This window comes from Carlito syrichta, unplaced genomic scaffold, assembly GCF_000164805.1.
Source record: "Carlito syrichta isolate Samal-C Ts95f unplaced genomic scaffold, Tarsius_syrichta-2.0.1 Scaffold309283, whole genome shotgun sequence".
In the NCBI taxonomy this organism is placed as follows: Eukaryota; Metazoa; Chordata; class Mammalia; order Primates; family Tarsiidae; genus Carlito; species Carlito syrichta.
In genome coordinates this window covers 150,914-170,343 of record NW_007253379.1, presented here as the reverse complement: position 1 = coordinate 170,343, position 19,430 = coordinate 150,914, and the positions used below count along the sequence as shown (strand labels likewise).

Below are 19,430 nucleotides of genomic sequence, written 5' to 3'. Positions count from 1 at the left end.
CAGTAGGGGAATTGCTGGGTCATATGGAAGGTCAATTTCTAGTTCTTTCAGAAATCGCCACACTGTCTTCCAGAAAGGTTGCATTAACCTCAAACTATAAGAATTTTAGAAAATGCAAGAGACACCCTTATGGAAATTGGAACTGGCAACCAATCCCTATTCAGAACCCGAAAGGCCAATCAATACCATAAGAAATAAGATAGACAAGTGGGACCTCATCAAACTAATGAGCTTCTGTAAAGCAAAAGAAACCATCAAGAGATATTCCCAGTAGGAGGATTGTTGGGTTGTATGGAAGGTCAATTTTTAGGTCTTTAGAAGTTGCCACACTGTTTTCCACAGAGGTTGTACACTCCCATCAACAGTATAGAGTGTTCCCTATTCTCTGCATCCTCTGCATCTGTTGTTTTCTGAGTTATTAGTGATGGCCATCCTGCCTTGAGTTAGTTGGTATCTCAGTATGGTCTTGATTTGCATTTCTTTGATGATTAGTGAGGCTGAGCATTTTTTCCTGTATCTGTTGGCTGCTCTCATATGTCTTCTTTTGAGAAGTGTCTATTCTTAACTTTTGCCCACTTTTTAATAGGACTGTTAGTTTTTTTCCTTTTGGTGCATTTGAGTTTCTTGTAAATCCTGGGTGTTAGACCTTTGTCAGATATATAGTTCACAAATATTTTTTCCCATTTCATGGACTTTCTCCCCACTCTCTTGATGGTTTCTTTTGCTTTGCAGAAGCCTTTCAGTTTGATGAGGTCCAACTTGCCAATCTTATCTCTTATGGCATGGACTATAGGGGTTTTGATCACAAATTGTTTGCCTGTTCCAATTTCTGTAAAGGTTTTCTTGTGTTTTCTAAGATTCTTATAGTTTGAGGTTTTACATTTAGGTCTTTGATCCATTTAGACTTGATTTTTGTGTCTGATGATAGGTAGTGATTTTGTTTCATTCTTCTGCATGTGGTCAGCCAGTTTTCCTAGCACCAAGGAAATACTTTTTGCTTGAGCTCTGAATGAATTGTTCATTCATGCTTTCTTGCTGATTATCAGTGTTCTTCTATATTAAACATGTAAGACACAGAAAATACCACATGAGTTATTATTAACCTTAGAAATCATGAATCATTGTGTTTATAAATGATTGAGCTAAAAGCTAATAGCCCATGGCAATTGCTTTCATGGTTTTGAATACAAACCTTACTGAATCAAAATATACTTTCATGAAAATGAATGTATGGTTTTGGGAACAAACTAATGTTTTTCTTCCAGTTTTTTCCTTCTAGTTGCTGGGTTAATTTTGCTCATTTTTCTATATTTTTAAAAACAGATCTGGTCAAATACTATATATCAAATACTATATCATTATCAAATACTATAAAGATATATAATATAGTCTATTAATTTTGAACTTAGGGAAAGTTAATGTGTTCTGAAGAGCTTTATATGGATGAATAAATAACTTATATATTCACAAAAAAGCTGAAAATGCAAGATTTTCAGAAATACCATTATGCCAGTATTTCAGATAACCTCAGTTCTTCAGATAACTTTGGAAGAGTTTGCACATAAATTTGTCTAATGAAGACATTCAAACTCTCACAGGTTCGTTAAGGAGGCGTTTCATAATCCTAGGTCATTCAGATAAGGGAATGCTTGGGTACCAGCTGTACACAGGTAGGCAATATTGTCTGGGATTTAGTGAGAATAGATAGAGTGAATCAAGTTTTCTCCCATGAATTCCTGTCTTGTTGTTTCCTGCATTTTGCTTGCACTTGAAAAGATTTGGTATGAGTGTCTTATTTCATTCTGTTGGCTATCAATCAGAAGTATTAGTGTAGTTTTTGTAATTCAGTTCTCAAGATAGGAGTTTTTGCTGTCTAATTTTAATGTTTGTTTTTACTTTCCCAAGGAGAAAAGTTTTGTAAAAGCTTAAACTAATTGATTACTTAGTAAACATGCAGCTTGACAATCTCTTTTATTTATGAGTATATCATTTCGATTTCAATTGGTGTAACAAATATGAGGTTGCTTTTAAGTGAAATAATTTAAAGTACATTAAGGAAGCTCTGTGTTCCTGAGATAGAAATTCTGTGTGTAGCTTTTGAAATATGAACACTTACTACCTTTTACATGGTGGAAATTCAGATATTAATATCTTATTTCCTTCAAATAAGTTATACTTTTAGTGTTGATACTTAAGGATATTAGTATCTAAAATTTGCACCTTTAAAAAATATCGTATTACAGGACCTTTGGAAGAAAAAAGCTGTTTCACTATGTATGAAGTTTTGTATAACTCAGCATTTCATGGCTAAATTTTTAATTAGTGAGTTATTAGCATGTAATTAGAAATGTTTTTAGATTCTTCATGACTGACCTACTGATGAATGTAGCACTGTATCCTAAATGCAGTTCATGTTGTGTTCAGACTTAATTGAATCGTTACGTTTTGGTTGCTCTGCTTGAAACAAAGCTCGTGTGTAAAAGAATATACAGTTTTTTTCCCCACCATAGGAGATACTCTCTTAGCATTAGTAGGGTTAGTATTGTTAAGTCAACAACAACAAAACTCACACAAAATAACCCAAATTTCCTTTATGCCCTACAGATGTATCTTGTGATTTTTCCAGAAGGTACAAGGTATTACACTGCAAGACCAGGAAAAGTCCTTTCAGCTAGTCAGGCATTTGCTGCTCAACACGGTAGGTAAAAATTTGTATTTGAGCAAAACATTTTAAATGAAAATGACCTTTTTAGTTTTCTCCTGAAGAAGATATTCGTGTTTTACAACAATTGAATGAATGGATATGTATTTATTCCTTGAATGGATGTATGTCTTATCTCTTAGAAAATGAAACTTCTTCTTAATTTGTTTGCAGGCTGTTACATATGTCTGAAAGGTTAAGTTCAAGTGCTTACTACAATGCTATTTTGTAGGTTGACATATGTAAGTTGGAATCCAAACTGCAGCTTCTGTTACTGATATGGTCGCAAGTTGCCTAATATAATTGAGCTTCAGTTTCTTCGTTTCTTAAAAAAAATATATATACCTTATGGGTAGACCTAAATTTGTGTAAGAATTAAATGACAAGATTTAATAAGCCTCTAAATCCGTTGCTTAATGGAGACTATTACACAGAGTTAGCTGAAAGCACTTGGAAACTATTAAAGTCCTCAACAGTGGTGATGTTCTTAATATCTATAGTTTAGAAAATTGGATAACTAATACCCCAGTAAACTATGCAGTTTAACCAAATTGGGAAATATACAGAAAACAGTGGCTACACTGTGTTCTCAGAGGAGTCTTTGAAGATTGACTGTGATTTAGTATGTGGTCTCCATATATTGATCATCAAGCACTTACTGAGCAAATGTTTTGCTTGTGACATGCCAGGGTGTGTGACAGTGCTCTCTGATGGAACTTTCTGTAGTAATGATGATGAAGTCTTTATTTACATTATCCAGTGTGCTTGCTCCTACCCACATGGTTATTGAGCATTCAAAATATGACTAGGGCATCCAAGTGAATGAATTTTTAATTTTATTTAACTTTAGTTTAATTAAAATGGTAAGGTAGAACTCTTACAAGGTGCTTATAAGAGAAGATATGTCATATGTATATGAAATTGTTTGTAATAGTACATTCTTATTTTATTTTATTTGAGAGATGAAGATCTAGCTGCTATGTTGCCCAGGCTGGTTTCAAACTCCTGGCCTCAAGTGTTCCTCCCTCCTTGACCTCCCAAAATGTTGAAATTATAGTTGTGAGCCACCACACTTGGCCTCTAATGATACATTTTTAAAATGCTAGTTTGTTTCACTCCAGGTATACATACCCTGCCTGTATCAAGGAATGGTTCAGGAACAGAAAGGCTCAATTTGTCTCCCAATCTGTCAACTCCACTTTGACTTTTACTGCTTCCCTCATCTGGTCTAGACATCCCATTCTGGCATTTTCATCGCTCTTTGGCAGTACCATTGTCTGTGTTGCCCTTTTCACATTTAAAAACAAAACAAAACCATCTCCCTCAATTTTACATTTCCCCCTTGCCAGCATCCTCATTTACCCCTTTCATTAACAGGCAACAACAACTTCTGAACCTGTAGTTTTCTTACAGCTTTTTCAGTTCTCACTCACCCCTCAGTTCTTGTGATCGGATAGGAAGTTCTTGATACTTTCTCTTACTTTTCTGTGATTTTTTTCCTATCTTCTTTCAAACGTCCTTTGCTTCATTCTTTCCTGTTTCATATGTTGTTTGCAATGTCTGATTCTGGTCTTTTTTTTTCTTCGAGTCAGTGTCTCACTTTGTTTCCCAGACTGGAGTACGGTGGGACAATCTCGGCTGACCATTTCCTGGACTTCCTGGGCTGAAGGGATCAACCCTTCTTAGCCTCCTGAGTAACTGAGACCACAGATTCATGCCACCACGCCCGGCTCATTTTTAAATTTTGTATAGAGATGAGGTCTTGCTATGTTGCCCAGGCTCGATTTCGGTCTTTCCTTCATTTCATATTCTTTATTTTCCATGGTAGTCTTCCTCTAAATCCGTGGCTTCGGCCACTATTTATTTGACTGCTGGTAACTCACAGAAAGCTTTCTCCCATTGGCATCTCTGCCTAATTGTAGACCTGTGTATACAGTTGCACACTGGGGAGCTTCACTTGATGTCTCAAAGGCATATCCGACTCAGGATGTCGAAGATAGAATGGGAGAAAGCTTAATTAATTATCCTTCCACCCCCCACTCATATTTCCTATCTCAGTGACTCTGTCCTTCTGTTTTCTTTCTTTCTTTCTTTCTTTCTTTTTTTTTTGAGTTTGGAGTCTCACTCTGTCGCCCAGGCTGGAGTGCAGTGCCATGCTCACGGCCACCGCAGCCTCGACCTGCTGGGCTCAGGTGATCCTTCCGCCTCAGCCTTCCAAGTAGCTGGAACTACAGACAACGTGCCACCACGTCTGGCTAATTTTTATTTATTTATTGTAGAGATGAAGTCTCACCAAGTTGTCAAGGCTGCTCTCGAACCCGTGGACTCAGTCCTCTTACCTCAGCCTCCCAAAGTGCTGGGATTATAGGTGTGAGCCACACGCCCGGCCTGTCAAGTTTTCTTGCCTAAGTTTCATTAAGAAAAAGAGACAGGGATGTGCTGACAGCAGTTACATCCCTATTGCAGGACACGCAGAGATGGGCAAGAGGGAAGATTCTCCACATGGGCCTCGCAGATATCTGATGCTGCTTTAGGTTTAAACCTTTTTCTGTGATTTGCAACGTTTTCCTTTAGCTAATTTTCCTAATTTTCTTTAGAATCACTTTAGGTATTTTACATTCAAGTGTTTAGTAAGGAATTCTGAATTTAATGTATCTTCATCTCCCTCCTGAACCCATTAACGTGAGCCCCTCGTGTGTGCGTGAATGTGCATGTGTGGGCGTTTTTAACCATAGCAGCTAGCAGAGATGACATACTTAAACTTTTTGAACCCCAGTAATAGAAAACAGGAGTTCAGTGATGTGTCTACAGTGGCAAGCCAAATACCCAGACCTTTCAGGTTGATCTTTTTTATCTTCAAGATTTATGAAGTTTAGTTTTCATTCTATGAATAACAGTGGCTATTGTATAGGTTCTAGAGTCCTTTCAAAACATGAAAACAGAGGAATAAGCTATAGAGGAAATTTTTATGTAGCCAACTGAATAATAATAATATTAATAGTAATTGCTGTATGCCCAGGCTGGTCTTGAATTCTTGGGCTCAAGCAGTCCTATAATCTTGGCCACCCAAAAGTGCTAGGATTACAGGTGTGAGCCACCATACCCTGCCTAAAAATTATTTTTATGTCTGAGACATCATGTAAACAAATTTAGGTGGCAAATGGCAAGTTAATAATATTTTGTAATATAGGGCATTAGTATACTTAACATTAAAAAGTTTTTGCAATGAATAAGAAAAAACAAGCTAAAAAATGGGAAAGGGACCTGAATAAGAGATTCAAGAATGACCCACACATTTAAACAAATGTTTATCTTTTCTTATAAATAATCTCTAGCCTACATGTTTTTAGTGTTAGCATAGTAACTTGCTTATTAATAGGGTATAGAAAGATACTGAACTAAGCATTATAAGGTCTTGCTAGCTGTGTGACTTTGAGCAAGATTATATCTCTCTGAGCCTCAGTTACTTAATTTCTTGGAATCGAGTATATAATGTAAGTTAAATACCGTGCAGACTGAATTCTGTATATAAACATAACATTTTAAAACATGAATCTTTAAAGTATTTTTGTCCAACGTATTTATCATTTATTTATATACAATATTAGCTGAAAAATTTCAGTTATACCCAATCACCACCATAAATGACCCCTAGGAGGAAACTCAGAAAAGGAGATAGCAGATTATCTTTAGTGCTGTTCAGGAGATCTGAAACAGAACTAAATTCAGGAGCTCTGGAGATGGGAACAAGGCAAAGGAGGTACCAGAACAGACGCTGGATACCAACCAGGAAGTGTTAACCTAGTTAGCTGCTATTTTTCTCTGTTTAGGGCTCAGGGCCTTCATATAGTTCTCTAGAGGCAGAGTCAAGTCTCAATATGGTGGACTCAAGCTAAGCAGGCAAATAAGAGCACCTTGGCATTTGGTTTTCTCTCTGTTGAATGTCAAATTGGCCTCTGATTTATTCTTGTAAAACTGTTTTTGACCAAAGATTTCAGGAGAGTGAGTGACTTGTCACTGTTCAGAGATTGTAGATAATCCCATGGATGGGCTAGAGGAGTTTATAGGCTCTGGGTTAGGTATGGGAAGTGGCTTCTGAGCTATAAAGAAGGACTGAGTTTTGTTTGTCTTAATGGTAAGAGTTTTTCATGTTATTTGAATCCTTGGAAATTAGTAGACCGTGTGTTAATAAATATAGGAGAGATTGCTATGGTTTTTTATTACCTTACAAATCAACACCTCACTAAACCCACTCTTTGAGCTTCCATTCCTGCCATTCCTGAAAATTCTGACCCAGCATACACGAAGCCGCTCGTATGTAAAGCTGGCATGTCGTCACTTCCCAGCTCTTGCCTTCCGGTATCTTCCGGTGCGGGGAGTGACCAGTTGTTTTTCTCGCAGGCATCTGTGTCACCACAGTTCCCTTGGTTTTCTTCATCCTCATTGGCTGTATTGGCTGTTCCCTTTCAAGAGTGGGGTACTGAAACCTGGAATATGCTGGATTTGGATCTGATACAGAGGCTTTGATGTAGAAAATATGTTTGGACTAATTGAAGATGCGCCCAGTGTTTTCCTCAATTCGATTTTAAACAATTTTTGTTTACATTATTACTAATGGCTGTCCCTTATTCATGCCACAAAGCTGATTTTTTTAGACCTTCATTATAACTTTTAGTTTTTAAAAATATCACCTTTCTATTACTAACTTACTTAGAGTAGTAATTAATTATTCTTAATGAACATCAAAGAGTGACTTTGTGAAACCTTGGACTTAATAAAATTGGATGGGCTCTAATAGCAAAGAAGGAAGTGTTAACTAATCTAGTTAACAAATAAATGTTTCCCAACTTAGTATACTTTCAGATTTTTGCTACAAGTTTGTGAATAAATCGAGCTGCTTCTGCCCTGGGTCGGAAGTCAGATGTGTAATTGTGGGAAGCTTTTTCTTTCCCACATTGCCCTGCATTTTAAAGATTCTTCTGTGGGACAGTCCCACCATATAATAGCTGTTCTTCCTTCTGCAGCTACTTTTCCTTGGAAAGAGGCCAGTAGAAAACCTAGACTAGTTTTTTTTCTAGTCTATTTTCATGTCACTTCTCAAGAGCTACTGTTTTCTGTTAAATTGTCAGTAGTTTAGTTAAGGAAAAGGGAGGTAATAGAAACTAAGAATGGTAGAAGAGCAAATCCTTAACACTAGTAGGAACACTAATGACTGCAGTTAGTTCTAGATAATTGCAGTTAAAGAAGTTTTTAAAAGTACATCAGGTATACCCAAGAAAATTGCAAGCACATGTTCATACAAAAACTTGTTCACATGTAATATTCACACACTGCTAATATGAATGCTCACAGCAACACTATTCATAAGAGCCAAAATGTGGAAAGAACCCAGATGTCCATCAACTGATGAAGAGGCAAACAAAATGTGACCTGTCTACACAATGGGATGTTATTCAGCCATAAAAAGGAATGAAGTGCTGACACAGGCAACCACACGGCAGAACCTCAGAAACATGGCGCCAAGTGAGGGAAGCCAGACCCTGTATGGTTTTCTTGATATGGAGTGTCCGCAATGAGCAGTTCCGTAGAGACAGAAGGCAGAGCAGTGGCAGCCAGACTGGGAGAGGAGGTTGCAGGGGCCGCACGGTGTCTCTCCACAGTACTGAGAACTGAGGTCCGAAAGTCAGTGGTGGTGATAATTGCACAGCTCTGTGAACAGATTCGAAGCCCCTGAACTGCACACTTTAAAATGGTGAATTTTAGAAAGCATACCAAGAAGCTAGAGTCTCAGTTTATCCTAAAAATACCAGGTCTGTGTTTCACAATACACGGGCCATGTCAGCTCTTCAGCTCTTGTGCACAGTGGAGGTCATTGTTGGAGTCTCCCTCTCCCCCAGGCTCTGTGTGAACAGATGTAGAGCTAAAGGGAACATAGACTAGGAGTCAGCAAGCCCAAGTGTGCTCCTGAAACATCTGGAGTCACATGGGCAGGATGCTGTGGCCTTCATTCAGCTGCCAGAAACGAGACTCTTTGTCAGGGTTTCCTAAATTGAAGGATTTCAGTAGGCCATGATCTTCTGGGGGCTCCATTTTCTGACAGCTTCCAACACAGTGTCTTGTATATGTCAACATTTAATAAATAGATATCCAATGAATGTTGGTTTAAATGGAAACAGTCATATGACTAAAGTGTTATCTAAACATAAAGCCCTGTAGATATGAAGTTATGGCATTGATAGATTCTGGTCTAATTGTGGAAATTTAAACTAATTGCGATTTTTAACTTTTTTTTTTTTTGAGTTGGAGTCTCACTCTGTCGCCCAGACTGGAGTGCAGTGGCATTCTCCCAGCCACCGCAACCTCTACCTGCTGGGCTCTGGTGATCCTTCTGCCTCAGCCTTCAAGTAGCCGGAATTACAGACGTGTGCTACCATGCCCAGCTAATTTTTGATTTATTGTAGAGACGAGGTCTTGCCAAGTTGCCTGGGTGATTCTCGAACCCGCGGTCTCAGGCAATCTACTTGACTTGGCCTCCCAAAGTGGTAGGATTACAGGCTGAGCCACTGAGCCTGGCCAAGATTTTGAACTTAATGTATTTTATTATATAAGTATTTTGTAACCAATTTATGGTCACAATGAATTGGCTTCTTTTCTAGGCCTTGCAGTATTAAAGCATGTGCTGACACCCCGTATAAAAGCAACTCATGTTGCTTTTGATTCTATGAAGAGTTATTTGGATGCAATTTATGATGTTACGGTGGTCTATGAAGGAAAAGACAACATGCGGCAGCAAAAGCATTCTCCATCCATGACTGGTAAGTTTGGTTCATACACTGGAAACATGTCTACTCTATTACCTCTGCAATTCATGTATTAGTGAGTATATATTGCGTTTTTCAAAAATCCGTAAGTGTACTTCCTACATTTCCTTGATCCTACATTTCCTTGATGTGTTTTTCACGATGTCATTAATATGGAACAGTTGAAATTTCGCTAGTCCTGCTAAGTTTGGTATTTCTTGGCTGCCATAGTAGTCCTTTGGACTCACCGATGATCATTATTACAGCCTCTTTCTACCCAAAGTTCACATATAGAAATGGAGAGGAAGGAATGAGGAAGGGGAGTACTCACCTGGCAATATTGAGGTGTTCATTAATGGTCAGTGCTAATCTTTAAGTGATTTTTCATAAATTATGTATGAAATTTGGTATCTTTGAATGACCAGAAGAAAGATGGTTAAGTGTAGCTTTCTTCTTTCTTTTTTTCAAACATTTGCAAGGTTTTAAGGATCTCTGAACTGTTGTCTATGTCAAATAGAACCAGGAAGAAAATAGAATTTAGATTATCAGAGTAGTTTAGTTAAACTAACCAAAGATATTCTTGACTGTTAGAAAAATTTAAACATGGGATTAGGCAAACAAGGAAGTGTGTGGAGTTTCCATCTTCCTTTCAAAGTATCCACTTGAGCTGGGGTCAAGAGCAAGAACACTGGCCTTTATATTTTACCTTGGCAGCTGTTTCAAGTTGAACTGACATGCTTCTCAGAGGGCTAGTATCAGTAGACTCTATGAAGGCAGATATTCAAAATATGAACCACCAACATATTTTTCAGTGAAACCTACTCCTGTGGCATCCTGAGTTTGATGTGCCTTGGAAGTTTTATGGAATGATATTCTCAGCTTGTGAGGCATTTGTCTTTTTTTAATCTATTTTTTTGAGTCAGGATCTTACTCTGTTACTCAGACTTAAGTACAGTGACACAGTCATGGCTTATCGCAGCTTCAACCTCCTGGGATCTGATGATCCTTCCACCACAGTCTCCTGAGTAGCTGAGACTATAGGAACACACCACTATGCCTGGCTAACTTTTTTTTTTTTGGTAGAGATGGGGTTTCCTTATATCAGGCTGGTCTCAAATTCCGGACCTCAAGCAGTCCTCCCATGTCAACCTCCCAGAGTGCTAGGATTACAGGCAAGAGCTACCGCGCCTGCTTGGAATGTCTTTCTATGTATCCTAAATTGAAATAAAAGGATGGAGTGCTGCTAAAACGCATGTGCACACTGTGGTGTAAGCACTCCTGCAGCACCCGAAGTCTCCCTCATAATGACCCTATCAGGTCATGATTATGCTTGTCGCTGTTTTACAAACTTGGACGTATAGGCACAGAGAGGTCGACATTGCTAAGGGTTGCACAAGGTTTTGAGACCCAGTGTGTGCCTGACTCCACTGTGTGTGCCTGAACCAATGCACAGTTCTGCTTGGCATGTCTTAGAGACTGCAGTTATTTAAGGGCTCATGGCTATTTTGCAGTAAGAATTTTGGTTCCTGAATCAAGTGTATAATATGTCAAAATATGGCAAATACTAAGAAAACAAGGAGTACCAGTGATGAGCAGCTATGGCCAGCTCACAGAGGAGAGGCAGCTGCTCCCCCAAGGTGGATGTGGCCTCATGGCAGTAAGCCAGGAGCTGGGAGTCAGGGCTTCATAAGTGCCTCTAAGGGCCAGTTGTTGACCAGGTCAGGGGGTGCACCAGTGAACTGACCCGACTCCCCGTGTCCTTGGGGAGCACATGATTTGGGTGAGGAAAGCAAAAGTTACCTGGTGACAGGTGATACTCTGGGAGGGGGCTGGTGGCGATAGCATTTTGGGATCCCTTCCTAGGATGGTATGGATCTATCCTAGGACCCAGCTTCCTGTTCCAGAGTTGCCTGAAGCACTAAAAGTTGTTCTACGAAAAATCCCATCTGGTACTACTGATTTAATTAGTGGCTGCATGACTGTAGTCTAATTGGAAATTATAACATGCTCTTCTACTTCAACTTGAAACCCAAACACCAGTTTATAATCCTTATTTTTTAAATTATTTACTTAGTTAAGGAAATAATGTATTTTTCCATCATTTTAAAACTTTTGCCTTATTGCCTTATTTTCATTATATTATATAACCATGAGTTCTAAAATAGTAAAATTATAATATTTTTGATTTCTGTTAGAATTTCTCTGCAATGAATGTCCAAGAATTCATATTCACATTGATCGTATAGACAAAAAAGATGTCCCAGAAAAACAAGAGTGTATGAGGAGATGGCTTCATGAACGCTTTGAAATAAAAGATAAGTGAGTAACAACAATACCAGTACTTGAATAACTTTGGTTCAATTTAGCTTCAATATAGTAAACAACTTCAAATTAAAGTTTTATTATCTCAAGAATGCCTTTTATAAACTCAAGTCAGATCTTACTCCATGCCTATCTGTTCATGTTTTACAAGACACTGTAAAAGAATTTGGTATGGTGGATCCATGTATTTTCAGTTACAGTGTTTCTTGGATAATGCTATGTGGTAAGATATGAAACTTTTTTTAAAAACATAAAACACTTGCCAACATTAGATACCCAAATCTGCCCTTTTGGGTCAGATAAAGTGACGTTGCTGCATAAGAACCACTGTGCGGCCTGCATGTATGGAAAGAGAGGGCTCTGGGAAGTACAGAACTGTGTCTGTCCTGAGGATGGACATGACACTGGCTTGTTTGTTGGAAAAGGAAGAAGCAAGTGACATGTGTAGGATCAAAATATCTTCTGTTATTAGTATTTTGAGGCCCCTAGACACTTTTGGGCTTGACCTTGTGTTTGTGCTGATGTCACTTGGGAGCAAATAGCAGTGTTGAGCCTTGCTGAGAGTTACCTGTAAGTAGTAAATCCCAGATGTTTTGGGATGCCCTTCCCTTCAGGTGAGGCATAGCTTAGTGGTGCAGCCGAGAGTGACTTGGTGCTCACTGAGAACCTGGGAGTAATGGGTGATATCAGTTGAGTATGTTAGAGTATCTTCATACAAGAAAGAAATTTCAGGGTTTTCTTTTTAGGAAGATAAAGAATGAGTCTTAGATTCAGATATGATACTTAGAAGTTCAGTTTTGTTGCATGAAAATTTTTTTTTGGATGAAAACTTTATGATATTTACCATTTGTTTTATAATCGATGAAGTTTTATTCTTTCTGATATATATCCTGTTTTTGAGCGATATATTTTGAACATGTATTCTTTTTATCCTCTTTTTGAAAAACGTATCCATTAGTTATAGGACGCACCACGTTGAACAGTAAGGTTTATAAAGAGTTTAAAAAATGCTTCCAAAGTTATATTTATAGTCAGATATTTTGCTCAACTGTTTTATTCTTCTGTGTCTTTCTTCTCAGAATACTGTCATCGTTCTTCCTTTCCTTGTATTACAGCAAAATATTTCCTAATAAATCCTTCTGAGTTAACCTTAATAGGTGAAAATTATTGAAAGTATAGTCGGGCATGGTGGCTCAAGCCTGTAATCCCAGTACTTTGGGAGGCCGAAGTGAAAGGATTGCCTGAGCCTATGGGTTTGAGAACAGTCTGGACAACTTGGCGAGACCTCATCTCTACAATAAATACAATAAATAAATAAAAATCAGTCAGGTGTGGTAGCTCACAATTGTAGTTCCGGCTACTTGGAAGGCTGAGGTGGAAGGATCACTTGAGCCCAGCAGGTTGACACTGGGGTGGCCGTGAGCGTGCCACTGCACTCCAGGCTGGGCAAGAAGTAAGACTTCAACTCAAAAAAAAATTTTTTTTAAGTATAATAGGTTGAAAATGAAACTTTATGTTAAATTTCTAACTTTCATTGACTCAAATGTACATGACATGGTTTATCAAGCCAGTCATTCAGAACTATTTTGGCTAGGAAGAAATTCAGAAAGTGAGATCTTGACATGAATATCTGTGCTCAGAAGAAAGACCGAACAATATTTATTATCCCATTTTATGTTGTAGGTATTTCTGTGTATTTCAGATGAGTGTGGACTTTAAACAGTGGCTATCTATAGGGGATGCAATTTATAAAGCGTATTTTTCTTTCTGTACTTTTGTGTTTGAGATTATTATGTTCTGCTACTGCATCTCTTTAGATAGGAAAATGAATGTATTGTTTTCCTTATTTTACCTGCCTTTATAATTCCATGAGAATACAGGCTTTTTTAGGAAATGCCATGTACAGTCGGCCCTCGATATCCACCTATCCACATCTAAAGATTTAACCAACCCCAGATTGAAAATATTCAGGAAAAAGCCCAATAGAAATAGCAGTATTACAATAAATAATAATACACCACTTTACATAGCATTTACATTGTATTGGGTACTACAGGTACTCTAGAGATGATTTAAAGTACACAGGAGGATGGGCATAGGTTATGTGCAAACACTGTGCCATTTTATACCAGGGGCGTGAGCATCTGCAGAGCTTGGTGTCCATAGGGGCCTGGCATCCACTTGCTGCAGATACTGGGGACGCCTAGGTCAGGACTGCCGCTCCTTTCTAGTGGAATGGGAGCTGGAGGAGGAGGAGGAGAAGCTGTCATGGGCTGTTACACGTTTGTGAGTCCGATTGCTACAAAATTTTATAAACAAAGAGTTTAAAAAACAAAAACATCCTCACAAAATGGCTTAAAACCTTTTGTTTTGAAATTTTACATGTACAATTCATATATACTAATCCTAGGACATATGAAAGATATTTTAAAAGACTAGATGCTTCATTAAACCAAGTTTCTGGATGTTTCCTGATTCGTGCTTTTTTTCCAAGGACCTGTAGAACTTCTCCAGCACGTAGCAGGTTCTGAGGGATACTGATTGACTTGGAATAATGAAGTGACCCACACTGAAGCTCTGAGTTTAATCTTTCTCATTCTGGCCACAGGATGCTTATAGACTTCTATGAATCACCAGATCCAGCAAGAAGAAACAGACTTCCAGGGAAAAGTGTTAATTCCAAACTAAGTCTTGGGAAGACTTTGCCATCAGCACTGTTCTTGAGTGGTGTGACTGCTGGCATGCTGATGACCGAGGTTGGAAGGAAACTGTATGTAAACACGTGTATCTACGGGACCTTGCTCGGCTGCCTGTGGGTCAGTCTCAAAGCGTAAACAGCAGCATCTCCAGGCAGCGGGATGTGCTCCATGGTCTGTCCTCGGCGGCCACACATGACATCAGTTGTTTCCTGAATTTAGTAAGAAGTGTAAATAAAGCCTTGTTGATTGAGCATTGGATAAGAGAATTTTTGACTGAAGCTGATGGGAAGTTGGTCTCGGGCAAGCACACATGGTTTCACAGCGTTAGCGCCGGAGCTGCAGCAAGTAAAAGCTAAGCAGGGTTTCTGCTGTTCTCACAGTTCCATGAACTAAGGACAACTTCAGATTAGTAGCATTCGACAGTTTGCCATCATTTTGTAATTCAGATGGTTGTATTTTTGAACATTAATTTGCAGCATATTTCACTATATTTGTTATTACACCTTGACAGCTCTAAATGCTAAAGTACTTAGTATCTCACAGCTGGGTAATATTTCCCTTGTTCCTAATTTCTGTAAGCCAATGGAAGAAATTGTATTTCGATATCAAGATGGTCAAAGAAAAGGGCAAAACATGGGTTCCTGGGCAAGCTCTGTTGAGCTCATGTTCTGTTACTTGGCATGTTTGCACACCCTGTACTCTACATGAAAGAATAATGTATAAAATAAGAGAATGAAGTTTGAGTTAAGATTATGACTGAGTCATTGTAGCAGAGCTTCAAATGGCTCAGTGTTTTGAAGATTGAAGCTCTGCTATGAGCACTTGATAGCATTGGTGCCATAAGTGCTTGGAAACATCGAGGTTTCTGGTTTTTTGTTTTTGTTTTTTTAAGATCACGGTAATCAGTGTGAACCTTGGCTGATCCCTAAGTTCCTAGGTATCCAAGCTAATGGGCCCTCACGGACATTCTGACTAGATTTACCGGCACGCGCCTTTTGCCCACTTTTCTTTGATTTAACAGAATGTTTCCTTCACATGTCTGTGCGCTGCAGCTTGTCCCCGGCGTCTTGTCAGTGGCGCTGCAGTTGGCACAGACCATAAGGGGAGCAGGGCGCAGCCGGCGTTGCCCTCCTAGGAGCGGGACTCTCAGCCCTTTGCGGCGTCACACCAGCTATGCAGAAGCATCTTGTGCTTGTCTGCTCAGGAAGTTTGCCTTCCTTAAGCCAGTGAAATAGTCTTGATTCATCGGGACTGAGTGAATCTGTTTCTTGCCCGTGAGTTGTAATGGAGTGCCACGGCATTGGGTGTCACCTCAGAGCAAGCACTGTGTCCAGGAACCCAGTCACACCGCCCCGTGGGACAGTGTGTCCCATGTGGGTACCTCTGTGATGTGCGATCTCCTCTGCTTCTGTGTCATGATTTAACTTGATTGCCTGCTAATCCTTTGAGGGAGCATTTCACCTACTGCTAATGGGTTTTTTTGCAAAATTATATCCATGGTGCACATGAAACACGCCAATTGAATCATAAATAAAATGAAAAAATGATTAAGGGAAAATTAAGTGACTGTGTTACATTGCTTCTCCAAAACCAGAGAGTAAGCCGTTTCAAGCAACGTCTTCAAAGAGTCATGTGGTGTGAGTTGATTTGTGTATGTTAGTATGTGTGTGTATACACACACTCATGTACACTCAGGGTACTATTGGCTTAATTATGAAAGGGGTCGTAGGTAAAACTTAGGAAAAGTGTGTTCATGCCTCGCTGTAATTATCTCTTCCCTGTCATATAAAATTTAGATCAATCCCATTTCTTTAAGTACATTTTCTAACAGTCCTAAATTTATAAATTATTTCTAATTAGACCAGAATAAATGTAAGTCATGGAACTTATTTTAAGTCTCATATATGTGCTCTAAATTTCAAGAGGCAATACCACTGGAATTATTTGGAGTATAATTCATTATAACAAGGCAAAGTAACCTGCATAAGATCACTTGAATATCATGTTTCTTGGGACTGTACTTCTCACAAAAGGTCTATAAAATATGGTAGTTGAAAACAATTTTGTGTCAAAATGTTTGGAAAATTAGAAGCTTCTCCTTAACCTGTACTGATACTGACTTGAATTATTATTTTCTAAAATTATGCCTACTTGCACCCTTCTCACATATCATTTAAACTTTTGTTTGTATTATTATTGTTGATTTACAGCTTTGTTATTACTTAGTTTTTCTTTATAAGAATGCCATCAATGTGCATGCTTTTATGTTTTTCAGAAAAGGGTGTATTTGGATGAAAGTAAAAAAATAAAATCTTTCACTGTCTCTCATGTCTGTGCTGTTTAACATTTTTAGTCCCAAAATTCACCTAGAGACTCCATCATATAATACAGGCTTAATGACTGGCTCTACATCCTGAACTTATAAAACCATAATATTTTTTTCTTAAGTCTTGTCTAAAGTTTTAAAAAATACATTAAAATACTCATATTTGTGAGGCAGTGTTTTGGTTTGGTTAACTTAACTCTAATTATAAGACGCACAGCAAGTATTAATTGCTTGGGAATTCCATAATTGTTAAGCAGACTCTATGAAAGATGTCACATGCCTAAAATTAGGCACATTGTTGGGTAAAAGTGCCAGTCTGGCTAATTCTCCCATCATACATGCTAATAATTTTTCATATGTTTAATTTCCGTGCAATTTTTTTTTTTTTTTATTTAGAGAGATGACAGTTTTCCTTTATTTAGGTTACATAAGCTTTATTTTTTTCTTTTGTAATATTACATGATTTATAATTATGTTCTCTGAATACTTTGGTATCATAAAAGAAAGGAAATCTAGAAATATGTGAATAAAATTTACCCATGAGATACAGGCACAGAGTAACTCCTGAATATATACCAGACTCCCATTCAGGAAGACAGAAATGTCTGCCAAAGCATTATTCCTGGGTACAATTGCAAGTGTATAGTAAAAATAAATTTGCCCTCAACAAGAGTTTGTTTTCAAAGTATTTAGATTGAAGACCGAGGAAAAGACCTTGGCAAATATTCCATGTACTGTTTTGTGGGATTACATATCTTTCTTGACAAGCTCCTTTGGACCAGTTTTCCTTATGAGTAACATACTTTTTAATTAAAATTTGGTTAACCTGAAATATTATATTGCCATTTAGTATAATTTGTATTATATACAGTCTATGTAACACCCAGTCATTAGAACGGACAGAAGCACTTTGCTCAAACTCATATTTGAAACATTCTGATATTTGATATTATATAGGTAAAATATTCATATGATTAACTGGATTTAAAGATTTTTATTAAAATATGGAATGCTAATATATAGTCATGGATTTCTGTTTAGAGAAATTATGACTATGATATTGTCTTTTGACATCTTTTCCAATTTTTGTATGAAAATTAAATCTATTTTAGCAACGGGGTCATACATGAGGACAAAGATATACCTTGTTATCACATAGAATACATACTATCCTGAACAGGAAAAAAAGTTATTTCTAAGAAAGCCACGGGAGGCTGAGGTGAGTGGATTGCCTGGGCCCGCGGGTTCGAGACCCGCCTGGGCAACTTGGCGAGACATCATCTCTACAATAAATCAAAAAATCAGCCAGGCATGGTAGTGCATGCCTGTAATTCCAGCAACTGGGAAGGCTGAGGCAGAAGGATCCCCTGAGCCCAGCAGGTTGAGGCTGCGGTGGCCGGGAGTGGCCACTGCACTCCAGTCTGGGCGACAGAGTGAGATGCCAACTCAAAAGAAGAAAGAAAAAAAAGAAAAGCAACTACAAAGAGAAAGTTCAGGTACTTCTAAGATGTTGAAGGAAACCTGGTGTGTAGAGCAGACTCTCGACAAATGTCTTTTGACGAGATCCGTTCTCTTGTGTGAATTATTACTGGTTCATGTTTTTAAATGTGACTATATAAGAAAGGTATATTTTACAGTTTTATCAGTTCATGTATCTTAAGAAAGGGGATGCTACTGATACTCTCTGTGTCCAGCGAGGGAAAATACTTGACTAAGTGTTCTGTCTCCTTATGGTTATTTTGGGAATAAATTCTGACTTGTGTTATTGTGTTTATTGGTATTTCATCAAGTCAGCAAAAAGAAAATACGAATCTCAAGTTATTTGGTGATTAAAAAGTTATATATGTGATGAAGTGTACATATATGTCTTATGTATGTATATGTTTTCACTGCCAAATATAGCTGGGGAGGCCACATGCTGTTTTAAAGGTTCACCTGTTTTGAGATGAGGCAAGCTTGCAGTCAGGCAGCGTGATGCCTGACGCCCCTGGGGCCCAGTCTTCTTTGTCATCTAAGCTCTGTGCAGCAGGGGGCAGGACCCCTGAGAGTAATGAGGGGTAGGCTGCCAGGTTTTGGATTCAGGTTCTGCCAATGGCTAGCTATTTGACCCCAGGCAAGTTATCTAATGTTTCTGTGCTGTAAGCCCCTCATCTGTAAGATACCGTGTTAACCTCAAAGGTCGTTGAAGCCAAGTGAGTCAATATATGTAAACACCACGTGTGGTGCATGGATCATTGCAGGTAATACACAAGTTATTGTGCTTCCTGCGCCTCTCGATTTCACATAGAAGGAAATGGAGGCCTAGGATGTTTGAATAAAATGCACCAAATCGCATAACTAATACTTCTAGAAGAAAAATGTGCTCTCATTTTTTCTGTTGAACAAAGATGGAATTCAATATTTCCCAACTATTTACATGTCTTTAAAAGTGAATGGTCTAAGGCCGAGGTGAGTGAATTGTCTGAGTCCACAGGTTTGACACCCACCTGGGCAACTTGACGAGACCTCATCTCTACAATAAACCAAAAATTAGCCGGGCATGGTAATGCATGCCTGTAATTCCAGCTACTTGGAAGGCTGAG

At 38.4% G+C, this 19,430-nt stretch overlaps 1 protein-coding gene across 2 annotated transcripts in view; it reads left to right on the top strand.

Moving 5' to 3' along the window:
• The window catches only part of AGPAT5 (1-acylglycerol-3-phosphate O-acyltransferase 5), a 68,625-nt gene extending 51,780 nt beyond the window's left edge, over window positions 1-16,845 (top strand). The window contains exons 5-8 of one of the 2 annotated variants that reach the window (XM_008067076.2): window positions 2,605-2,698; window positions 9,358-9,516; window positions 11,697-11,820; window positions 14,432-16,845. In XM_008067076.2, coding sequence (XP_008065267.1) covers window positions 2,605-2,698; window positions 9,358-9,516; window positions 11,697-11,820; window positions 14,432-14,657 — 603 coding nt within the window. In that variant the 3' untranslated portion in view covers window positions 14,658-16,845. Of the gene's footprint in view, window positions 1-2,604; window positions 2,699-9,357; window positions 9,517-11,696; window positions 11,821-14,317 lie in introns of both variants that reach the window. The other variant, XM_008067077.2, reaches the window with a different exon arrangement.
• The last annotated feature ends 2,585 nt before the right edge of the window (window positions 16,846-19,430 follow it).